Source organism: Bombina bombina, chromosome 3 (assembly GCF_027579735.1).
Source record: "Bombina bombina isolate aBomBom1 chromosome 3, aBomBom1.pri, whole genome shotgun sequence".
Classification (NCBI taxonomy): Eukaryota; Metazoa; Chordata; class Amphibia; order Anura; family Bombinatoridae; genus Bombina; species Bombina bombina.
Window position 1 is genome coordinate 1,159,299,868 of NC_069501.1, and position 26,757 is coordinate 1,159,326,624.

Below are 26,757 nucleotides of genomic sequence, written 5' to 3' on the forward strand. Positions count from 1 at the left end.
CATAAACATTTAAAAAAAAACTAGCCAATTTACTTCAATAATCAAATTGTCATATATTTTTATGTTTAAACGTGCTGAGGCACAAGCTCTTATTGTGTATAGTGTATATGTATATAAGTCTGTGATTGGCTGTTGGCTGTCACATGATGCTGATGCCTGGGGACAGGGGAATTAAAGAAAACTGACATTTTCCAAATAAACAAACTACAGCTCATTTGAAATTCAAAGTAAGTGTTCTTTCAGTGTATTTTTATAAAGCTTTGGTTGATTAGGCAATTCTACTATATATAATGGTCCTTTAAAGAGATATGAATACCATTTTTTTTCCTTTTATGATTTAGAAATAGAATTCAGTTTTAAACAACTTTCTAATTTACTTCTATTATCTAATTTGCTTCATTCTCTTGAAATCCTTTGCTGAAAAGCATATCTAGATAGGCTCAGTAGCTGCTGATTGGTGGCTGCACATAGATGCCTTGCGTGATTGGCTCACCCATGTGCATTGCTATTTCTTCAACAATGGATATCTAAAGAATAAAGCAAATTAGATAATAGAAGTACATTGGAATGTTGTTTAAAATTGTATTCTCTATCTGAATCATGAAAGAAAAATATTGGGTTTAATATTCCTTTAAGCTCAATTAGAAGTTTCTTTCAGAATAGGACCATCTGCAAAGATAACAAAGGAATAATCCTAGTACCAAGAAGAAAAGGATACCAGATCCACTATGTTTATACACTAAATTGATGTACAGTGAATCATTATTAATATGTGTGTGAAAAATAAAAATACATGTACACATTAAATAATAATAATAATAATAATAATAATAATATTAAAAGGCCAGTTTGTCTATCTAGTTTGGTGCTTTTTTAAGTTGTGAATTTTATAGGTACTTAGTTAAAGGGATTCTGAACCCATTTTTTTTTCTCTCATGATTCGGATACAGCATGCAATTTTAAGCAACTTTCTATTTTATTCCTGTTATAAATTTTTCTTCGTTCTCTTGGTATCTTTATTTGAAAAAGCAGGAATCTAAGCTTACTAGCTGGCCCATCTTTGGTTCAGCACCTGGGTTCAGCTTGCTGATTGGTGGCTAAATGTACCTACCAATCAGCAAGCGCTATCCAGGGTGCTGAAAAAAAGAGGGCTTACATTCCTGCTTTTTCAAATAAAGATAGCAAGAGAATGAAGAAAAATTGATAATAGGAGTAAATAAGAAAGCGGCTTAAAATTGCATGCTCTATCTGAATCATGAAAGAATACATTTGGGTTCAGTATACCTTTTTTTTAATTTACATGCTTTTATCTCGGTACTGATCTCATACCAAGGTTTATTTAATTAATTGACAATTATCCAAAATTCATACAGAATGTATCTCCTATTATGCCATTTATTATATGTACTCATCAGTGTATTCACTCAAGTGTAAACAGCCTCTGTGAAACATTATCTTCAAAATGTTCATTCTGTTGCTCCCTATTTACGTCCTATTTACCTATAGTTCCACATTTTACCTTTAACCTATTACATTTTGACCTTGGTGTCAAGTGGTGTCAAGTCAATAGACTTCATTACCAAAAACATGATAGAGATTCATAAGTCTTGTAAACAGTGGTTATTCATTCTACAGTGTATATCATGCTTAGCCTAATATATATTTTCTTATTTCATATGTACATTTTATGCAAATTAAATATCAATAAAATACAACTTACTTTGAAGAACTCTTTTGTTGACCCTGCATCAAGTGTTCCATATGCTATTTCTGTTTGTTTGGCAAGGTCTTCTGCACTCTCTATTGGTGATACCATCCTCTCAACAGTCAGGAAAGCAGCCAGGTTTGCAGTATAAGATGATATTATAATCAGAGTAAAGAACCACCACACACCTCCAACAATGCGACCTGAGAGAGATCTAAATATGAACATGTTAATGCATATCTTTAAATACTTGTTGAGAAAGCCTAAAACTAAACCATTCAACTATGTGAATTTCTTAGCAATACATCATGTCTATACATCAATGATTTGTGTTGTTCAATAAAATCTAACTACAATCTTTCCATTTTATATAATGGAATGTTGTTGTTTGTTGTTTTTTTTAGACACCTTTGATGTATAATTATTACATATTATTAATATTACTCATACATACTAAATATTTTACTTATTAAAATACCACTTTTTGTCCAAAAAAGAGTAAGTAAGCCTCATGATAATTTTCATTATCAAAGATCAGTAAAAAGATACTTAAAGGGACACTGAACCCAATTTTTTTCTTTCGTGATTCAGATAGAGCATGCAATTTTAAGCAACTTTCTAATTTACTCCTTTAATCAAATTTTCTTCATTCTCTTAGTATCTTTATTTGAAAAGCAAGAATGTAAGTTGAGATGCTGGCCCATTTTTGGTGAACAACCTGGGATGTCCTTGCTAATTGGACAGCACCAATAAATAAGTGCTGTCCGTTGTGCTGAACCAAAAATCCTGTCTGGCTCCTTAGCTTAGATGCCTACTTTTTCAAATAAAGATAGCAAGAGAATAAAGAAAAATTGATAATAGGAGTAAATTAGAAAGTTGCTTAAAATTGCATGCTCTATATGAATCACAAAAGAAAAAAATTTGGGTTCAGTATCCCTTTAAGATTTAGTTTTATTTAAGGAACAGCCTAACTTAATTAAGAATTGAATTGACTTTACATTTGTCTGATTTAAAGGGACCTTAAACACTTGTCATTAGGGTTTTGTGTTTTTTTATTCATAATGTTTTTTTCAGTTTTTAAAATGCAAATCCCTTTTTTTTTATTATAGGTGTTCTATTTTTTTTAGTTTTTTTTTTACATTTATGTGACTTTCTGACCGCTCTCTGCAGATATGGGTGAAAGTGATGTTGCCAAAACCGGAAGCCTGCTTAGTGCTGTGAGCGTGCACACATATAGACAATGCGCTCACAGCATAACTAAAAAACTACTGCTGCTATAAAGTTTGCAGCTATTACCTGCTTCACTGCTAAAGCATATCTTTTGAACCGGTGTTGTGCCGTGAATGGATTCCTCATCGACAATGGTTTCCCCGGCACTCGGCAATCTATGGCGCTCCGCCCCCGCTACATCTACTCCTACTATCCTTGCCCCACTCATTACAATACTATTTTCTAACGCCTCCACATTCTTTGCGCTCCGCCCCGCTGCATCTGATCCCTGCCCTTGCCCTATTCATTCATTGTATATTTTTCATTATACCGTGCGCGTGCACGCACCATGTTTCCCCTATCAACAAATATAATATAAACATTAAAATAATGTTCCTGAAAAAGCTATCAGCAGCATAAATTAGAATATAATCATACTTTATATATATATAAAGTATGATTATATTCTAATTTATGCTGCTGATAGCTTTTTCAGGAACATTATTTTAATGTTTATATTTGTTGATAGGGGAAACATGGTGCGTGCACGCGCACGGTATAATGAAAAATATACAATGAATGAATAGGGCAAGGGCAGGGATCAGATGCAGCGGGGCGGAGCGCAAAGAATGTGGAGGCGTTAGAAAATAGTATTGTAATGAGTGGGGCAAGGATAGTAGGAGTAGATGTAGCGGGGGCGGAGCGCCATAGATTGCCGAGTGCCGGGGAAACCATTGTCGATGAGGAATCCATTCACGGCACAACACCGGTTCAAAAGATATGCTTTAGCAGTGAAGCAGGTAATAGCTGCAAACTTTATAGCAGCAGTAGTTTTTTAGTTATGCTGTGAGCGCAATGTCTATATGTGTGCACGCTCACAGCACTAAGCAGGCTTCCGGTTTGGATTTGCAAGGGAGTGCGCATCCAGTCTATATAGACAACGCACGTTACAACATGGCGGCTAGCACCGCATTCAGTAGGCAGTGGTTTAGGGGTAATATTGAGACTGAAAAATAATTGAGCAGAGGCTAGGTAAATAAACAAAGTAAGCAACAACGTTTAAAACCATACAAAAACGTTTAAAAAAAAAGTTAATCACAGAAAAAAAGATGGTGTTTAGGTTCCCTTTAATCTTAAAAGGAAAATAAGACTGTCATCAGAAGGTTGAAATAAATCACCGATAGAACCTACTAAGTTTTTCTATCTAAATGGAGAGTGACCCATAAATGTCTGTTTTAAGTATGCATATTTTCTTTCAAAGTAGAAAGGAATACTGAAAATATATTTTGTTAGTTATTTCACTTCTGATATTGTTTCCTTATATAGTTTTTAATCTTATATTGAAAGTTTAATATTTTTTTGCACACAAGAAATCAAATCTACAAAATATGTGCAACATAAAAATGTAACAAAGTAAAAATAAATAGAGCGTGTGTGTGTATGTATATATATATATATATATATATATATATATATATCCAAGTTGTATAGTGTGTGCACTCTCATCAGCCAACTTCAGCTTGCCAGGGTGCTATAGCCAGGTATATAAAGAATTAATGAAAAAGCACTCGCTGGACTTTGCACATCAGTGATAAAACATTTGTTTATTGTGACGTTTCGGGACCACAAACGTCCCTTCCTCTGACGTCAGAGGAAGGGACATTTGTGGTCCCGAAACGTCACAATTTAATATTGTGTGTATAAATATTATTTAATATTATTATTTTTTAAATCAGTGTTTTCTATACTTGGGATGTATTTTCATTTAATTGTAATATTTATGATATTAAACATGTTTTGTCAGTATGCACCACAAGTTTTATTTTCAAGAAATAAAATGATAATTAGTATTTCTTTAAGGTTATGATTACAGAAATTGTCTAGTGATTCTTAAACAGGATCAATGAAGTACCAACCTTGGTGATATATCACATCCTTGTTGCATGAAGGCCCCAAGAGAGAACCAGAGGCTATTAAATATACCAAATTCATTGGGAGGCTGATCGCTGGGTCCTTCTTTACCATCTTCTGGTTCTTCTGTATGCCACTCATAAGGGCTAAATCTGCTTACCAGGAAAAGCACCACACTGACACCAATATAGGCAAAAACAATGCACATCCAAATCTCATATGCCAAAGGGTCCAAAAATGAGAAAACTCCTGGTTTAGACTTCTGGGGCTTCTTAATCATTATAGATATCCCTAAACTCATAAAAGGCTTTGAAAAATCAATGACCTCTTCCCGTACCAAGGTAATAGTTAAAGGTGCAACAGCAATTTCTGCTTTCTGTAGAAAAAAACAAAAAATTAAAGCAAATTAGTTACTGACATGCTAAACCTAATTTTTTATAAAAAAAATATAAATTTATTTAATGTACACATAAAAACTTAAGCAATGCTATGTTAAAATATCTTTGTACACATTCAATAAATTTAAGGTAGAAAAGTGACGTAAAAGATGCAGAAGTTTGATTGTTTTCTATCATTTATTTTTACATAAGAAACATTTTTGTTTTAAAGTTTAGAAAACTACAAATCTGCAGAGACACCTATGGTACGCACAGCAAACAGATAATGCAAAAGGTTTTCCGGTAGGACTTGATTCTCTAAACAGGCCCGTGTCTCTAAAGACCACTGGGCTGGTGAGATGATCTAACAATTCTCACCTTGTGTAATTCTCAAAACATTTCTGTCCTATAGATCTCATTGTTTTTGTCTCGCAACTTAAAAGGTGATGAGCTTTTATCAAAATACTCAAGACATTAATTACTCTGAAAGGAAAACCGGACTTTGGATAGGAAACTCGATTCTCCTAGGACTCAATTCTCTAAACAGGCCCGAGTCTCTAAAGACCACTGGGCTAGTGAGATGATCTAAGAATGCTCACCTTGTGTAATTCTCAAAACATTTCTGCCCTATAGATCTCATTGTTTTTGTCTTGCAACTTAAAAGGTGATGAGTTTTTATCAAAATACTCAAGACATTAATTACTCTGAAAGGAAAACCAATGCATTTAAAAAAAAACAGCAATCTGATTTGTATTATAAAAGTTGATTTGTAATAAAAAAGTTTCAAAATAGGCAGAGTCCTCCCTTCGTTCTCCATTGTAAACTTTTTCATAACAGAGAGCTCTTATTATTTCTATGGGAGACATCTCGCCACTTGCAGGAACAGGCCCTTTTTTATAGAATTCCATGAGAGCTTCCCCTGCGAGTGTTGGTGTGGAAAACCCCATCTAGACCGGTGAAGTTTTTAGAATCAGGTCCAAAGTATTTGGTCTGTTTCATCAGTACTGCAAGGTAACTCAAAGAATTTTAGAATGGAAACCTTTAGCATGAATGCTGTTTATCTCGCTATGCAGGGTTTCTTTTTGTGAAGGGAATACACATACATTACAACAATATAATGCTCAAAAAAACAGAAACCCAAAGATTTTACGTGATTTCTTCCTATGAATTATTGATTAGTGGACCCTTAGATTTCAAGAATCTATTAAAATAGAACTATGACCACAGTATTGGTGTTAACAAATTAGGAAAATAGTGTACAAAGTAAAGATTTATTTTACAGGAATACAGCTAGATTAATTGTATAGTCATAAAGTGAGAGAATCAAGTGTACAATTCGAATACTTCTCCAGTCTATGGGGTAAATTTATTAAGGTGCGGACGGACATGATACGCTGTATCTTATCATGTCCGCCACACATCGATAAATGCAGACAGCAGGGGGTGTCAATTAACCCAATCGCCCAGAGGCAGAACTTTTCTTTACTTTCTGCGATGAGATTTTTTTATTGAAAATTTTTCTGCAGGTCATTTTTAAATAAAATTCAATTTTAAATTATACAGATACACTAAGGCACCAGTTCAATTTCAATGTGTTGGTTAACTGAAGAATAAAGCAATTTTGAATGATTATATATATATATATATATATATATATATATATATATATATATATATATATTGCAGTAGTTAAAAATTGCATTGCAAATTAGCTGCATAGAATTTTTTTTTTTTTTTTTAAATGTCTCTTTAATAATTCTGTTTCCTTTTCTCTTGGTCTAACATAGAAATGTAGTAATAAAAAGATGCAGTGCTCTTTCATTTAGAATAAACAGACTGGGAAATATCTGAGAGCCAATCAACGAGCAATGCGCTGCTGCTTTGCAGCGCTCCTGCAGATTTGACTGCTCACTTCAAACAGTACTTTGCCCTGGATGCACTGTGTTAAGGAAAATTGACACAGTGCAGCCAGAGCACAGCTCTGTTTGAAGAGAACTGTCTAATGTGGAGCAGCACTACAAAGTTAAAGCGCTAACAGTTCCTGCATGTGTCCCATTCTTTCTGCAGACATGCTGCATTTTCTGCGATTACATCTCACATCACTGTATGTTCTGCCTTGGGGCCCAATCGTGCCAATTGCTGTTCGCCACCTCAGAGGTGGCGGACGAGTTAAGGTGCAGCGGTCTTATGACCGCTGCTTCTTAACTTCCGCTTCAGGCAGACCTGACGCGGAGTGGGTCGGAAGCAGCATCCGCTGCTTCATAGTTCAACCCCTATAAGATTAAGGCAAAGCTAAATGTTTAACTGATTCTTTAGTATTCATTCTTAAATAGCAATAAAATGGCTTCTAGGTCTTCTACAAATCTTTTCAAATGCTGCAAATGAATTAAGTCAGTGTCTTCCAAGCATATCTTACTATCTACCTATGGCTTCTGTGCTACTAATGATTTTGTAATTTCAGAAATGCAAATGTTAATAATGGAAATCAGTTCTCGAAACTGATACATTGCTCTCACAGCATAATTTTGTTAAAACATTGGAATCAAACTGTCAGCACACATTTTTAAAAGATGTAAATACCTATATCTACACACACATAAATATTATATAAGCATTTATTATTATAAAATAACCCTTTCACTGTATTTTTTTAAAATATATCTTTTATTTCCCCAAAGCAAAAAACTCAATTATACATGATGCACTGATGCCTGCTAACCTTATGTTTAATCAAAGTTGTGCTGTAGGCTACTCACCTATCCAAATCCTATGCAAGTAGATGAACTGTACAGCTATACTATGGTATACTTCATATATATGGTAAATGGATAAACATCCAAACCATTTTTGCAGTTCATCCAACAGTATATAAAGTAAACATCTTGTTTTGTTAAAAAACACAAATATTGATTAAATGCCCTAGATTTGTCTTGTAAATTAGATGGAAACTCAAGAGACACTGGGTGATTAAATAAATGCAAACGTAGCATAACTTCTATGTACCTAACATTTTTTTTTATTTTTTTTTCTAAAAAATATGCTTTATCCAGTTTTTTTTAAAAAATAGAGTCCTTAATTTTCCATTAAAGTGCTGCTTCCTTCAAGGCATAACTAAAGATGACCTCAAAAAAGAGAATAAACAATACTGTGAAGTTCTCTATCAGTAGAAACAAATGTTACATAAGAGCCTTACTCATGAAGTTGAAGTACAGAGCTATAACTGAGCTCTCAGAAATATAGGCATTACTGCCTCCCACTCCACCAAGGTAGGGACAAAGCAAGCAGATAATTGCAATTCATTTTTTTAAACCTATAAAATTACAACACATATGGACTGTTACCAAGGGCTAATAAGGACCAGTTCACAATCATACCAGCTCTACGGCCAAGAGAACTCCGAATGCCACTGATCTTGGTACCGGAATCTGTGTAAACTCTATTGTAATCAGGGTATTGGCAGATATTTAAAACGATAGTATTAATTTACTGTACTTTTAAAAAATGTAACTTATATTGCATTGAGTTTTTCTGCTGAGTAAAATTTTAGATAATTTTATTCCTTCTCTCTCCCTTCCTCCTTCTTGAGTTTTTCTGCTGAGTAAAATTTTAGATAATTTTATTCCTTCTCTCTCCCTTCCTCCTTCTTTTCTCTCGTCCCTCTTCATTTTTTTATTTGTTGTTTTTCTCACTCTTACCAACATGTTGAAAATTTAAGATGATTGATTATTTTGAAATTTTATTTTGTATGCATTATTATTTATTATTTATGTGTATATTATTTATAATACTGTGACAAAAAAAAAATAAAAAAATATTTAGCATTTTGTCAAAGATCTAATTTTCAAAAATATAGCACGTATATATATATATATATATATATATATATATATATATATATATATATACACACATATGTTTATTGCCCCATATTCATAAAGAATAAAAGCCTTTTTATATCAACGCTAAGCTACATTTAAAAAAATCCAAAATAAATACAACAAATAATAACTTACACCAACACATGACACCAATACAGAAAAATGAATAAATAACAAAATAAAAAAACAAATAAATACAAAAAAAGTAGTAATAGTAATCACACTGCACACTTAGGATGTGTGTTTTTAACACAATCATTGGGCCTTGGTGTGGAGATTATCCTTTTTTTAGGACCCTCCCCGCCCTCGGCCCTTAGTTTTTTAGCCTGAATGTAGTAAATGTTGTGCCAATGGTCCATCTTAACTAAACCACCATCACTTGATTTTAGTACCACTTTTTAAACTTTTTCATGTTTTCTCTTTTTCATTTTGCACTTAAACATTTTCCTTTTGATCCACCCAATAGAACATAGAAAGTTATTATTCACTGATTTATTCACTCATAGCATTCACTTGAGAGAAGACATGCTCACACCTGGTATATTATTACAGGGACCAGTACTAGACTAGCACTGCCCACTTCAGTGATTTTTGTTCCATTGGCCGACACCCCCTATAAAAATCCTTCACAGGTAACACTACTAGATCTCTGATGAAGCGCATGTGAGCATGCGCGAAACGCGTCAGATCTAGCACCCCTTGCACACCTGTGTTTGTGCTAACCACCTTTGTATACCAAATAAAAGTCACCTGGCTTCAAGTTCCTGAGTCCTCGCTTTTCTTCTTGTATCCTGTATTCGGCTGAGCTAGCCCTGAGGACCGGAACCAACATCCACTATTTCAGTCCTGTTTACCTGGCGTACTTCTGCACAGCACCCTGCCTTTTGTCCCCTGGTGGACTCTGACTGAGGAAAAAGCAGTTCAGGTACGCCAGTGATTGGTACCTGGTCATCGACGTGCCATCGACCTAGCACGCTGTGTGCTCCGACTACCCGCAGCTCCGTTACAGCACTGAGCCTCCTGTGGTCCCCTGGTGGATCCAAATAACGACAACTCTGGAGCAGGCCCATCTCACTGCCGGTCGCCCCAGACACGTCATACTAGGCGACACAGCGGCAGGCGCGCAGCACGACTGGGCGCACAGACACGTAAGACGTCATCATCGGTGACAACGCGGAGGATAGACTGCATCATACCACGCCGAAGACGGGTTCCTTCCCCACAGCAGCAGGAACTTTGCAACACAGGTGTCTATTTTAGCGGGCCTACAGAGGAGCAGAGACAAAGTGACTACTTACGTGAGCCAGCAGGAAATTACAGCATCACTCACGCATCACTTTCTGTAATCACAACTTTCCAGCAGACACAACCCCACAGAGGGACCTGGCCTGATATCACCAAACAGGTAGCTATATGCTCTGGATTGTTGTTCATTTATCTGTTCGCCTGTTTTGTCTTAAAACACCAGCTCTTGTATCTTGTGCCACCGCAAACACGGTCAGCTCAGTTTCCACTGACCGACACACTCACGCTGACCATAACGACACTGCATCTAATAGACACCTGTTGTGATACTAATAGTATTGGTCATTTCACCTATACAGGACTGAACTTTAACAACCGATAAGAGAGACAGCATCATCTTTGTTTCTTAAACTGGTTTTGCTCATTATTCTGTTCTCTCTTTAGTTACATATTTTTCATTGATATACAATGGCCGAATTGCCAGAAACTGTAACTACACACCCCACAGGGGAATCCTCTGATGATAAACGTAGGCCTATTTTGGCCACAGCACTTCAAGGGGCTAATGCTTTACCGACAGTACCTAGGGAAGAAAATTTGCCCTCATTATTTTCAGGCCTGGAGAAACTCCGATTTAAGGAGACCAATCTTTGGTGGGACATAGAATTCTTGGACTTGTATATTAAGGAGGGGAAGGTCCCACGTGGGCTAAGGATGAAAAAATTCCCCTCCTTCGCCCAACAACTACCAGAGTTCATGGAGGAGTGGAACCACACTCTAACCAGATGTTCCATGACCCTTATGAACCAACTACTGAGACATAAAAGACAGGAAAGAGATCTAATCCTGACTGAAATCAAAGCCACAGAGACTCTCATTCAACCTTTTGAGGCCACTACCCAATATAAAGATTACACAGTCCAACTTGAGGAAACCATCAATAAATTAGATATGGACTTATCTAGCAGAAAAGTGTCTAAATATAATCGTGACACTAAGGACTATGACCTAAACATAGTTTACTCATGGCAACAACTCAGGCCCACCAGGGGGAGGGGGAATCCCAACACCCCTAAGAATAGCAATAAAAAACGCAGGGGCAACACAAATGGGAAGAGAGTCACTTTTTCTAGTATAGAAGCCACTGACTCAGAAACATCTCTCCCACAATCCCCCAGCACTCCTACAGCTGAGCCTAGTGAACCCTCCACCTCTGCTAACATAGACACTAGTGTCCCCACTAGAACGACTCTGGCCACCCTTGTCAAATCACCCAGCCAAACCAGCACCCCCAAAGCATCTAGTCAGGCACATCGTTACCCCAGCAGGGCAGCCTCAAAAAACAAAAAGAAATAACGAATGTAATTAATCTATCAAAAATTGAACTCACACCTGCACAGATTTCTATACTTAATAAAGGACTCACTTTTGCACCCAGCACGAATTTCGATGTCTTTTCTACTGTTATAGACATCAATAGATTAGTGCGCAAACTTACACTAAGGAAACACTTTTCTGAGATAGACATGGAGAATTCTCCTCCAGAGCCTCCCCCAACACTTTCAGCCAACATTCACTCAGGCCTGCTATTTAGAGACCAATGCGATTTTAACACACTGTTATCATTACAAAGCAACACCTCCAGTCCCTCACTATCCACACATAATTTCCCACACAAAGACCGTTCATTCTTTTACCCTGTTCAGGCCAGAAGCCCCAATATCGAATTATATCAAGATACTGTATTGAGAGACATCATATCACTCCACGAGACCACAAAAGACACTCACACAACAGTAAAACACAATATTACCCATGAGGAAAAAAATGCACTGGCAGAACTAGAGATTAACCCTGACATAGTAATCACACAGGCCGACAAGGGTGGGGCTGTAGTGATCCTCAACACTACTGATTATATGGAAGAAATTGATGTGCACCTTGGGGACACTTCCACCTACACACGTTTAGGCTATGACCCCACCTCTAGGTTCAGCCTAGAACTGCTTTCGTTCCTGGATACGGCCCTAGAGAATGGTTTCATTACCAAGGAAACCATGGAATATCTATTCGTAGAGCACCCTCTGATTCCAACCTTCAGGGTCGTGCCCAAGATACACAAGACCCTGACCAGACCCCCAGGGAGACCCATAGTGGCTAGCATGGGGTCCCTATGTGAGAGACTGGGGGCCTGGCTAGATTCAGTCCTTCAACCCATAGTTACCTCACTGCCAGGCTACATTATAGACAGTCCAAGCACAAAAAAGGAGAAATTTTACCAGGCACCTTGTGTAGTTAAAAGTGATAAACTTTATTCAGTCAAATTAAAACATATTGAGAGAGGGGATACACCATCCCTGAAATTGCATAGACTAACATGTTTCGGCACAAAACGCCGTAATCATAGTCCCTAAAAACTTTTAAAACAAACCGCCTTTTCTACCTAATACTTTCATTTCATTGGTTAATAGTTAATTGGAATTTAAAGGCATACAGGGAATGGAGCATTAACGATTAACTAACTAACAAAAGTTACATGAGTAAGCTGCATGTGCATAAATAAACATATTTAAAAATATATATAGCTATCGAGTTAAGCACATAATACACTCACCATGGTTATATATGCAGTTTAAACACTTAGTGGGTAATCAATGCATGTTTAAGTACATAGAAAAACACAGAATTTTCATAAGTCTGATTATATTACCTCTACATTGAAAGACAACTATTACAGAAATTGATGTGCATCCCCTGTAATTTGTAAAAGGGTATCTATAAATCTAGACAGCTAGGACCGTGTTGTGCACACCAAAATAAACCATTTGAAAAAAGTGGCATTCCGTTGTCATTTTTCATTTGGAAAAAGGTATACATATCTCCCAAATATAAATACAAATCATTCAACCTAAATGTTTAGAAAAAAGTACAGATATAGTGTATAATAAAATAGATTACAGTAGGATAAGGGGCACCTAATCAGGGGCTGTAGCTGATAACCACTAACCATATATATCAACAGGCCAAGCGTTAATTTGTAACCAATATGTATACTAAATACATATATATATATGATAGTGTGCAAAAAGAAGTGTGATGTTTATTTGTTTTATGTAACTCCCATTGCATAGTAGCTAAACAATACAATAGTTCGTCTGATTACTAGTGTGCTTAGATAGGAGTAAATTGACTTCCCTATCCTGACGTCCCTTGAATCCCTAAAGCTAGGTATGTAAGTATGGGAGTGTATATACAATATGCAATTATGAAAAACACACTACATACTAATAAATAATAATAGAGATGGATATGAACTAATTCCAATGATTAATAAAATCATATTCAGAATTGAGTCCCAGAGGTTTTTTGGTTTGTAATCGGAAGATCCAATACATTTCCTGTCTGGATAGGATTTTAAACAGGTTCCCCCCACCATGGTGAGTGTATTATGTGCTTAACTCGATAGGTATATATATTTTTAAATATGTTTATTTATGCACATGCAGCTTACTCATGTAACTTTTGTTAGTTAGTTAATCGTTAATGCTCCATTCCCTGTATGCCTTTAAATTCCAATTAACTATTAACCAATGAAATGAAAGTATTAGGTAGAAAAGGCGGTTTGTTTTAAAAGTTTTTAGGGACTATGATTACGGCGTTTTGTGCCGAAACATGTTAGTCTATGCAATTTCAGGGATGGTGTATCCCCTCTCTCAATATGTTTTAATTTGACTGAATAAAGTTTATCACTTTTAACTACACAAGGTGCCTGGTAAAATTTCTCCTTTTTTGTGCTTGGATTTTCCTTTGGCCACTACCGGGCACCTGGCTGCTTTTGCCGGCTGGAGGAGCGGATCAGAGTTTAAAAAGACAAAGGAAAAAAGAAAGAAGCTGGTTAATGGTATAGCATCCAGTTATATGGACATACAAGTTCCCCTATACCCGGTACACTTTACCACAGATTGACAGGATTTTCCACATTGGATTGCGGAATCTGTTTCTCCGACCCTACCGCACTATTACGTCAGAGGCTCGACTCCCCACAAGGACCAATCGGGGAGGAGCGGTGAGACACGCCCAAGACAGGAACACAGACAGCGTTCGCTCCGCAAATGGTGGACGGGCTGGGACCCGGCAAAGCGTACGTGTGAGACTCCCAGGCTGCCGGAGACAATTCTCTTTTCCGCGTCTAGTGGACGGGTTGGTTCCCGGTGTAAGATGGCAGCTGGTGAGTGAAAGTGACTCTGAATACTCGGAGACTGTTCGTGTTCTTTATTTACCTGTCTTTGGAATACTATATATAATTTTTCATAATTGCATATTGTATATACACTCCCATACTTACATACCTAGCTTTAGGGATTCAAGGGACGTCAGGATAGGGAAGTCAATTTACTCCTATCTAAGCACACTAGTAATCAGACGAACTATTGTAATGTTTAGCTACTATGCAATGGGAGTTACATAAAACAAATAAACATCACACTTCTTTTTGCACACTATCATATATATATATGTATTTAGTATACATATTGGTTACAAATTAACGCTTGGCCTGTTGATATATATGGTTAGTGGTTATCAGCTACAGCCCCTGATTAGGTGCCCCTTATCCTACTGTAATCTATTTTATTATACACTATATCTGTACTTTTTTCTAAACATTTAGGTTGAATGATTTGTATTTATATTTGGGAGATATGTATACCTTTTTCCAAATGAAAAATGACAACGGAATGCCACTTTTTTCAAATGGTTTATTTTGGTGTGCACAACACGGTCCTAGCTGTCTAGATTTATAGATACCCTTTTACAAATTACAGGGGATGCACATCAATTTCTGTAATAGTTGTCTTTCAATGTAGAGGTAATATAATCAGACTTATGAAAATTCTGTGTTTTTCTATGTACTTAAACATGCATTGATTACCCACTAAGTGTTTAAACTGCATATATAACCATGGTGAGTGTATTATGTGCTTAACTCGATAGCTATATATATTTTTAAATATGTTTATTTATGCACATGCAGCTTACTCATGTAACTTTTGTTAGTTAGTTAATCGTTAATGCTCCATTCCCTGTATGCCTTTAAATTCCAATTAACTATTAACCAATGAAATGAAAGTATTAGGTAGAAAAGGCGGTTTGTTTTAAAAGTTTTTAGGGACTATGATTACGGCGTTTTGTGCCGAAACATGTTAGTCTATGCAATTTCAGGGATGGTGTATCCCCTCTCTCAATATGTTTTAATTTGACTGAATAAAGTTTATCACTTTTAACTACACAAGGTGCCTGGTAAAATTTCTCCTTTTTTGTGCTTGGATTTTCCTTTGGCCACTACCGGGCACCTGGCTGCTTTTGCCGGCTGGAGGAGCGGATCAGAGTTTAAAAAGACAAAGGAAAAAAGAAAGAAGCTGGTTAATGGTATAGCATCCAGTTATATGGACATACAAGTTCCCCTATACATGGTACACTTTACCACAGATTGACAGGATTTTCCACATTGGATTGCGGAATCTGTTTCTCCGACCCTACCGCACTATTACGTCAGAGGCTCGACTCCCCACAAGGACCAATCGGGGAGGAGCGGTGAGACACGCCCAAGACAGGAACACAGACAGCGTTCGCTCCGCAAATGGTGGACGGGCTGGGACCCGGCAAAGCGTACGTGTGAGACTCCCAGGCTGCCGGAGACAATTCTCTTTTCCGCGTCTAGTGGACGGGTTGGTTCCCGGTGTAAGATGGCAGCTGGTGAGTGAAAGTGACTCTGAATACTCGGAGACTGTTCGTGTTCTTTATTTACCTGTCTTTGGAATACTATATATATTTTGCATCTGTTATTTAAAGTACCGGGGACTGGGGGTGTCAATGAGCGATACTTGCTCAGGAGTGCTATACCTATACTTACTGGTCAACTTTACTTGAATTGGTCTGCATATTATACTCCAGTTTTGCGGGGTGCTGCTAACTACACAATTGACTGTAATACTTTTTGGACACATGACCCTGCAAGTTATACTAAGCATCGTTATCGGCATCTATACTATATATATGTATATTAGTGACAATATAGGTTAGGTTCCCCTCTTTATTTTTGTTTACATTATAGACAGTGCACACCTTCTTCACCAACTGAATGACATCAAGTGGCAACCCACTTTTCAGTGGCTTACCATAGATGTGACAGCCCTCTACTCCAGTATACCCCACTCAAAGGGACTGGAGGCCTTGGGTAAAATGATTAGGAGATATACTTCATTCTCTGACGAATACATCCAATTTGTAGTTTCCACTGCCAAATTCCTTCTCTCACACAACTACTTTGTCTCTGGGGGGGAATTCTACTTGCAGAATTGTGGCACAGCCATGGGGGCAAAATTTGCCCCCGCATATGCCAACTTATACATGGGCTGGCTGGAACTTAACAGCATTTATGCTGATGACTTCCCCCCTCAGGGACAATCTAGTTGTGTATGGCCGTTATATTGACGACCTTATAGTCATTTGGAATTCAGACAACCAGACAGAGGCACACACTCTGGTAGACCTCCTCAATGACAACCAGTTTAATCTTAAATTTACATATTCATCATCACCCAATTCTATAGCTTATCTAGATTTACATCTTTACATAGATGAAGGATCTAACATCGTGTCCACAATATACAGGAAGACCCTAGCACGCAACACCATACTTAGAGCAGACTCCTGCCATGTCAGACACACTATCAGGGGCATCCCCAAAGGCCAATACATTAGGGCGCGTAGAAACTGCTCTAACATTCAACAGTATAGGATACAGGCAGATGCAATCACCCAGAGACTTCTAGAGAGGGGGTACAATAAGAAGTCACTAATACAAACAGCTAATCAAGTGAGCAAAATAGAGAGGCAGACTCTGTTCTCAAGCTACTCTACTAGAAATACTGCTAACACTACAAAGAAAAACGTATCTACTGATGAAATTGTCTTTTCTACCCAATACAGCAGACAATTTGATGAGGTCTGCAAAATAGTACTTAAATACCTTCCCATTCTCCAGAGTGATGCCAAACTACAACATATAACCAAACGACAAATTAAATGTGTAGCAAAGAAGGCCCCCACAGTGGGAGACAGGGTTAGAAAACATTTTACTAACAAACCCACACCTGTGACACACTGGCTCAGCCTCAGCAAAGGCTTCTTCAAATGTGGCCACACCTGCAAGAGTTGCAATTACACTCAGAAAACAGACCAATTCACTTCTTCCAGCACGGGCAAAACATTTTCTATCAAACAAAGAATAGACTGCACTACCCGTTTTGTAGTATACTTAATTACATGCCGGCAGTGCTCCCACCAATATGTAGGTCTTACCACACGACCACTTAAGGACCGAATCAGACAACACTTATTATCTTTAGAAGATGAAATTCCGAGAACCCCTGTAGCTAAACATTTTCGGTCTCATGGCAATCATATTAAACACCTTTTCAAATTTATAGGCATCGAACATATTCACAATGACATCAGAGGAGGGGATAGGGCTGGGAAACTTCAGAAGAGAGAGGCATATTGGATATTTACCCTTCGTACCAAATTTCCCCATGGCATTAATATGAGACAAGACCTTGACCTCTTCATAGACTAGGTCCTATATATGCACTACCAGCAGGGGTATCCTTTGCCCCTCCCCTAAAACTTCTTTCCTCCCCCTATTTCCCCTCATTACCTTTCCCTCCTCTCTTTCTGTCCCACACTTAAGTCCAGGCCCAGGAAATATCTGACCCTAGGTTATTGTTTTATTTAGACTATTTTTAGTGTTCCCTTTGTCCTCAATTGGTTTGTAACTTATACCTTACATCCAGTCTATTTTTCTGGTCTGTAACTTATACCTTGAATTCAGTCTATTCTTTCTTCAATGGCCATTGCTGATTTTAGAATTGCTTACTGCTCCAATTCAGCAATTATTTTCTCTGATCCGTCCTCTGCATCCCCCACCCGGGTTTCTGTTTTATTACAAAGAGGTTTCCCAGAGCTGGCAAGTAATGTCCAATAGGTTTAGTTTCTCTTTTCCCCCTTGGCCCTGACACGAAAACTAGGTATTCACTCTATACACTGTGTCCACTTGTCTGGCCATTTTGGGCTCATAGAAACCATTACCCCCTTGGCCTTGCCCAAGCATCCTACCAATTACTCCACCTATGCAGCTATGATATGGCCATAGAAAACTCCTAATTATCATTACCATTTCCACTTTTTCTCCTTTTTTCCTTCTTCTTCATTTTTAACATTCAATTTAATTTTATATTCATTTTTTAATTTTACATGCCCTATTCACATATGTTCTATTCTCCATATGCCTTATTGTTAATATTAATTTTTTCAATAGCAAGATACCTCTCTAGGTAGGCACACAATGCCCCAACTTAGTAATTTTAGAGCCCCTAATCAATGTATTCCCTTTTTTCTTTCTCACTCACAGGTGAGACCCTGTGACATATAGGAATAATGCCTTCCTTAAAACCATTTGTCTACTCAAAACTCAGTTCCATAACTAACAATTCAAACTCATTTCCATAACTGACAATGAGAATTTTATGGTACAGTAAACATTACAAGTGTCTCGGTTACCAAGATAGGAACTCAATGTTATGAAGAAAACTAACCCATAAAATTTAAGAATAACCTACCAATGGTTTTTTGTGGCCTAAGGGCCAAATTATTTTAAGGATACTTCAGATACAGAATTTAGCAGCATGTTGACTAATATCACAAGGCATACAGAAAAGATAGGAATTGAATATAGAATAAATAATAAAAAATAGAAAATTAAAAACAAAAAATAAATACAACAAATAATAACTTACACCAACACATGACACCAATACAGAAAAATGAATAAATAACAAAATAAAAAAACAAATAAATACAAAAAAAGTAGTAATAGTAATCACACTGCACACTTAGGATGTGTGTTTTTAACACAATCATTGGGCCTTGGTGTGGAGATTATCCTTTTTTTAGGACCCTCCCCGCCCTCGGCCCTTAGTTTTTTAGCCTGAATGTAGTAAATGTTGTGCCAATGGTCCATCTTAACTAAACCACCATCACTTGATTTTAGTACCACTTTTTAAACTTTTTCATGTTTTCTCTTTTTCATTTTGCACTTAAACATTTTCCTTTTGATCCACCCAATAGAACATAGAAAGTTATTATTCACTGATTTATTCACTCATAGCATTCACTTGAGAGAAGACATGCTCACACCTGGTATATTATTACAGGGACCAGTACTAGACTAGCACTGCCCACTTCAGTGATTTTTGTTCCATTGGCCGACACCCCCTATAAAAATCCTTCACAGGTAACACTACTAGATCTCTGATGAAGCGCATGTGAGCATGCGCGAAACGCGTCAGATCTAGCACCCCTTGCACACCTGTGTTTGTGCTAACCACCTTTGTATACCAAATAAAAGTCACCTGGCTTCAAGTTCCTGAGTCCTCGCTTTTCTTCTTGTATCCTATATATATATATATATATATATATATATATATATATATACACACACATATGTTTATTGCCCCATATTCATAAAGAATAAAAGCCTTTTTATATCAACGCTAAGCTACATTTAAAAAAATCCCACAAATAAAATGGAGCAATTGGAAGCTAATGGTCATAAGCGCTGTTAGATAAAAAAAAAATGTATGCAGTGCAGTTAAACAATTAACAGTCTCTGAAAACTATACATTCATTGATGAATTTATCTATCTATCTATCTATCTATCTATCTCTCTCTCTCTCTCTCTCTCTCTCTCTCTCTATATATATATATATATATATATATATATATATATATAAATGCCAGACAGTGTGCACTCCAGAATTGTAATCCAACAGCCTTGGGTGCGCAAATAGTAAATACAGAATCAAAGAGAAAGCGCACTCCAAATGTCTTCAATAAGCAATATGGTCACTTTAATATGTATTAAAGTGAGCATATTGCTTACTGAAGACCTTTGGAGTGCGCTTTCTCTTTGGTTTTATATATATATATATATATATATATATATATATATATACATACATATATATATATATATAGTAGAAAATACTTTTGTTATAGGTTTTTTTTTTTTGCCTGAATAACCCTTTTGCTAAAATGTCCATACATACCCCCGCCCTTAACTTATTTTGCTGGCCCATCTGACACTAATCTCTCTCTTGTGTGTTTGGGATAGTGGTTGGACTGAAAGTAAGGAGGGGGAATTGATGCACACCTTATAAAACTTTATCCCAATGTTTTATAGAAATTAGCTGAGGTGATGGTAGGTGGCGCAAATCAATGCTGATTCCCTTTAGTGAAGTGTTGCTGTCTCAATGTTATTGTTATTAGTTACGTGAGTTCCGTGGTGAATTTCTATTTGCTTTGTTTAAATTGCTAATAATATCGATTGCTATTATTATTATAGATATTAATTCCTAATATACTCCTTATATAAATAACTCCTTATATAAATAAAAAGCCTTTAGGTAGGTAAATATAAAAACAATTTATTCTCACAATATGTAAAAATGTATACACTTTATGTACTATTGACACCGGTGTCTTAGTTGCTAAAAAATACTATAAAATAGACAAACATAAAATACACAAACATAAAATACAATTTCAAGTTAAAATGATATAATTTCAAGTTTAAAATGATACTAATACGTTGAGTGTTAGTGTTACACTTTACTTATTTCCACAGTAAGGCCTAATTTCAAGGTTATGTTGCAATATTATTGACATTCATATATTTTAGCAATGAACTGCTATTAGTCTTTTAAAACGTTATGACCTTACAGTTTGGCCGGGTATACGTGATAATACACTATATTCTAATAGTGCTGTTTGTGCTGTTTTAACAGTGCTCTAAAGTACCTTGAAGTGTATCCGTCTGTTGACACTGTATCCGTTGGGGAATATTGCGGTTAAATATATGCCGCTGCTTGATTCCCTTTAGTGTATCCGTCTAATGACACGTTTTCCGTTTGAGAATACTGCGGTTAAATAAATGCCGCTGTTTGATTTTCTTAGGTGACTGGGTTAGCTGGATGTGTTGTGATGTTAGATCTCTCTGGCGGTTAAATATATGCCGCTGCGGTGACTTTGTTGCAGTTAGGTTCACCCTGCAATAAAAAATGTGGATGATGTTATTCTTCGTGGTGATTCACACTGACGTGAATGTTTCCTGCGGTTTCCCGTGACCGCTTGAAGTGTTGTCGGTCAGTGACCGATCTAGCTTTTCAAGGATGGTGGTTCCTGATATTTTGTCCGTCGGGTGTGAGGTCTTTATCGCTTCAGATGTTTATTCGTCTGCTTCCGTATACTGTCGGTCAGTGACCGATCTGGCTGTGTTCTTAGATGTTTAGATGGAAGCGCTTTTCTTGTGTCCTGTAGTCCTGCAAATCCGTGTGAGGGTGCTCGGGTATCAACGCGTTTCGGCTTCAAAGCCTTTCTCAAGATACCTGATGAGTGGATTGGCCTGCTATTTATACCTGTTTCGGTTAACTGTTAAACTGCCAGTATGATGTTCTTCCAATTTTCAATTTTGGTTAGTTTGTGAATTTGAGGATGTTAACATTCAACAAGACTTAATTCTGGTTAAATTATCTTTCTTACATACTTTCTAATATTTTTACTTTCTGATATTCTATCTTTTACATGTTTTTACTTAATCGTTTGTGAATAATCATTTCTTATTTTGCATAATATTGCAACATGGCTATAAGGAGTATGTATTAATCATATAACAAATTTAATTTTGGGTATTTTTCATACACTTAAGTTTCTACTTTGTCGTATGTGAGTGTTCATTTTTTTGTTGTTTTTAGTTGTGCATATTTTGGAGTGTGTTGTTACGTTTCCCTGATGTTGCGCTGGTTCGTATTTGGGCATAAAGATCATAATTAGCTTAGATCAGATTATAGGTAAAATCAATATGCAATTTATAATGTCGATATTGCTTGGAAATTGATTGGGGTTAGATTGTTACTTTATTATCTACTATAGGTTTTATATATCCTGATTTTGTGGGTCTGAAATTGCCACACCTATGAATTTGAATTCCAAATTTGTTATGTTTGGTACTTTGTTGACGGACTTTCACATGTGTATATCCCTAAAAAACGTAGTCTAATTTTGGGTTGGTGCAACATTAACTCCGGATATAGAGTATAGCGATAAACTGGTACTTCTTTGACTTAGCGTCTGGGCTATTAAGGAGTGTCATATAAGTTATTACGTGTGTCCAATAAATTATTAATAATTATAATATATTTTTTATTTTATATGACTTTTCATGATATGAATGTAATTATGAGTGTAATTAAAGTCTGTAGACAATTAGGTTTGGAGTATACTACAGGATGGCGTTTAAGTCCATTTCACTGTTTAGACCTTTAGGGTATAGAGTACCCATTTCAAATATTAGTTTGGCTTCTTGGTGTAGAAGTTTTTTCCCTAGATCGCCTCCTCTGCTGTCTGGTTTAATCTTTCTAATGCCCCAAAATAGCATTTCATTTGGATTTCCTTTATGGCATGTTTTAAAGTGTGCGTATAGTTTTGTGTTATCTCTTTCTTTTTCAATACTTAGGATGTGCTCTCTCATCCTGTCCTTCAACTTTCTGCTAGTTTGGCCTAAGTATTGAAGTTTGCAAGTGCATTCTATTAGATATATGATATTGGTATCCGTGCATCTGATAATGTCATTAATTTTTACTTCTTTATTTGTCACAGTTGATCTGACTGATTTAGATTTGATACTGTGTTTACAAGATTTACACTTGTGGCATGGGAAAAAACCAGATATAGTTTCATTGTTAAGGTCTCGTTGGGCGGTGTGGTTTTTTTGTTGTTTGTACTCGCTGGGTGCTAGGATATTTTTCAGACTTGTGGCTTTTCGAAATATAATATCTGGATGTTGTTTTAGTCTTTTCCCAAGGATAGGGTCACTTTTTGCAAGATGCCAGTGCTTCTTTATAATTTTTTCTATCTGTTTGTGTTGGCTGGAATATGTAGTGATGAATGGAATTTGATAGGGGTCTCTGTCTTCCTGTTTTTTCGTGTTATTTTTATCCTCCAGAAGGGCCTTTCTATCTATTGATCTGACTAGTTTTTTTGTGTCTACTAGAGTTTTAGGGTGATATCCCTTTTCGGCAAATCTTTTGTCTAAAATTTCAGCTTGTGTGTCGTAGTCAGTTACTTTGGTACAGTTCCTTCTTATTCTCGAATACTGTCCTTTAGGTATATTATTTTTCCATTTTGTGTGGTGGCAACTTTTATAGTCAATGTAGCTATTTGCATCTACTTTTTTTAAAAAAGTTGTTGTGGTGATCTCGTTATTTATTATGGCTATCTCTATGTCTAGAAAGCTAATTTTAGTTTTGTTATGTTCATGTGTAAATTTTAAACCGAAGTCGTTATTGTTAAAGTCTAGTATGAACTCCTCTAATAGTTCCTCATCTCCTCTCCAAATAATGAATATGTCATCTATGAACCGTTTGTAGAGCACGAGATTCGCACCCCACGGAGTATTCGATAAAAATTGCTCCTCAAAATGTCCTACAAATAAATTGGCATAACTGGGTGCGAATCTCGTGCCCATAGCTGTTCCTCTTTTTTGTATATAATGACTACCGTTGAAAGAAAAATAGTTATTTTTAAGTATGAATTCCATACATTGTAATATAAATTCTTTTTGGGGTTTTTCCATTTCGCTGTCTTTCGTTAAAAAGGAATTTGTGGCTTCTAAGCCTTTTGAATGGTCTATGCAAGTGTATAGGCTACTTACATCGCAAGTGACTAAGATGTAGTTTTCTTTCCAATTGATATGGTCAATAAGATTCAGGAAATGCTTAGTGTCTCTTAAGTGGGAGGGTATGTTTTTTACATATTTTTGAAGAAAGAAGTCTGTGTATTGAGATAGGTTTGATGTCAGTGAATTTATTCCCGATATTATGGGACGTCCTGGGGGGTTGGTTAAATCCTTGTGGATTTTCGGCAGGAAATAAAAGACTGGGGTTCTGGGATGTTCTATCAAAATAAAATTGAGTTCTTGGTTGTTTATTATGCCTTTGTCTTTGGCTGAGAGGATCATTTTATCTAAATTCTTTCTCATTTGCTCAATTGGGTTACCTGTTAATTTATTGTATGTTGTTTTGTCCCCTAATAATCTTTCGGCTTCTTTAAGATAATTTTCAGTGTCCATAATGACAACTCCTCCCCCTTTATCGGCCTGTTTTATAGTGATGTTTTTGTTCTCTTTAAGCTCTTTTAGGACCTCATTTTCTTTTTTACTTAAATTCCATTTGAGCTCTTTATTGTCTTCTAGTTTTTCAATATCCTCTTTTACCTTTTTTTCAAATGTTTCAATCATGCTACCTTTTTCTTGAGTGGGATTAAAAGTGGATTTTTGTTTGAAATTAGTGTGAATGTATTTTGATGTGTAGTTAATGTTATTTTCCAGAGGGTTTCTCAAAAAAATACTTTTTTAGAGCTAGTTTTCTTGTGAATTGATTCACATTTATCAGTGTTTCAAATTTGTTGATTTTCCAGGACGGGGCAAATGATAGACCTTTGTTGAGTATTGTTTTTTGTTTATCATTAAGTGTTAATTTACTCAGATTAAAGATACCTTTAGGTTCTATTTGGATTTCTTCGTTGCTTTTTTTGAGTCTCCCTCCCCTTCCTCTGTTTCCTCTAATCTTCTTTTTCCTTTCGGTGGGTCGTGTGTTTGGTTTGGGCCTTCTTCTAAAAAAGATCTGTGGTTTATTGTCTTGGTGGATGTAGTGGGGGTTCTGGCTTCTTCTTCATGACTTAGTGCACTGTATCTGTTCTGGTGTTCTAAATTTCTTTCTGGTGGATGTGTGGTGGTGCTCTGTTTTTTAAAATTTTCTTTAGTTTTCGGTGATTGTGGTCTTTTAAAATTTTCCTTTGGTGTTTCCCTATCCACTTGTTCTTTATTTTGATTTCTCCAAGTGTGATTGTGGTTGTAATTATCATAATTGTGGTTTTCAAATCTTCGTTCCCCATGGTTTCTATAATTTTGAAAATGTGAATCTCTATTCTCATCTTGGTAGTGTTCATATTTGTTAAAACGTGAATCTCTATTATCACCTCTATACTGTTCATTTCTATTATAATAGTGCTCATTAGCATCTCTATAGTTATTTCTGTAGTGGTGATTTCTATTTGAATTTTGGTAATTGTTTGAATTTTGGTAACCATTCTGTATATAGTTTCTGTGTTCTGGTGTATATTCTTCTTCCGTGTTGTGTCTAACACCTTCTTTGTGTGAATGTCCTGTATCCCTTCTTCCAAGTAATTCTCTATTACTATGTTTATATTCATTATAAGTATATTCGTTATGTCTGTAGTTGTCACGTTTGTAATTTCTATCTCTATCGTTGTTCCAGTTTCTATATTGATTATAGTGGTTACTTGGTCTTTGGAATCTATTCATGTAATTTCCTTTGTTATGATTGTGGTATCTATGATAGTTATAGTTGCTATCATTACGTGTATGATTTAAGGTCTTTCCTGTGTTTTGTTGTTCAACCTGCATATTCCCTGTGTCAGGTTCATTAACGAATTTTTTATTACTAAAGAGTAATCTGTGATTAGGTTGTGTATCTTCATTGGTATTATCTGTTTGTCTTTTGTAGTCCTCAATGTCTCTATTGAATTTTTTCCATTTTATTTCTATTATATCTTTGTTTAATTCACCTAGTTTTTTTAGCTATTTCTTGTTGTTTTGTGTTCAAAGAATCTGTTAGGTCTGTGTGTTCCAATTTTTCTTTATAATTTTGAATTTTGATCCCTAGTTCCTGTGAAGTTATTTCTCTTGATTTTATAATTACTGTTATAAGTTTGAGGGAAGCTGTTTCCAGAATGTCAAACCACTCTTTACTATGTTCTTCATTTAGTTCGAACGTGCAATCTTTTTTAAGTCGTAGGCCCCTTGGGACCATGTTTTCTTTTATGTATTTGTTTAGGAAAGCTAACTCCAATTTTTGTTTTATTTCCTTGAATAGAATGTTTTCTAATTCACTTATAGTGTCTTTCTCATTGATATAATCTATTTTATTAAAATTTGAATTCACGGGGTCAATTTTATTTGAAATATCATCAAGGATGTTATTTCTAGTGTTAAATATGTCCATTCTTCCGGTGTTTCTAACTTGGTAACCTTTCTTATCAGTCTAGGGATAAATTAATGTATGTGTGTTTGGGATAGTGGTTGGACTGAAAGTAAGGAGGGGGAATTGATGCACACCTTATAAAACTTTATCCCAATGTTTTATAGAAATTAGCTGAGGTGATGGTAGGTGGCGCAAATCAATGCTGATTCCCTTTAGTGAAGTGTTGCTGTCTCAATGTTATTGTTATTAGTTA

The 26,757-nt window shown here is 36.1% G+C and overlaps 1 protein-coding gene across 2 annotated transcripts in view; it reads right to left on the bottom strand.

Annotated features, from left to right (window-relative positions):
• GRIA4 (glutamate ionotropic receptor AMPA type subunit 4) overlaps positions 1–26,757 on the bottom strand; it is a 771,385-nt gene that overhangs the window by 121,234 nt on the left and 623,394 nt on the right. For both annotated transcript variants that reach the window (XM_053708572.1, XM_053708570.1), the window contains exons 11-12: positions 4,831–5,201; positions 1,721–1,919 (exon numbers count right to left, since the gene is read on the bottom strand). In XM_053708572.1, the coding sequence (XP_053564547.1) occupies positions 1,721–1,919; positions 4,831–5,201 (570 nt within the window). The remainder of the gene's footprint in view (positions 1–1,720; positions 1,920–4,830; positions 5,202–26,757) is intronic.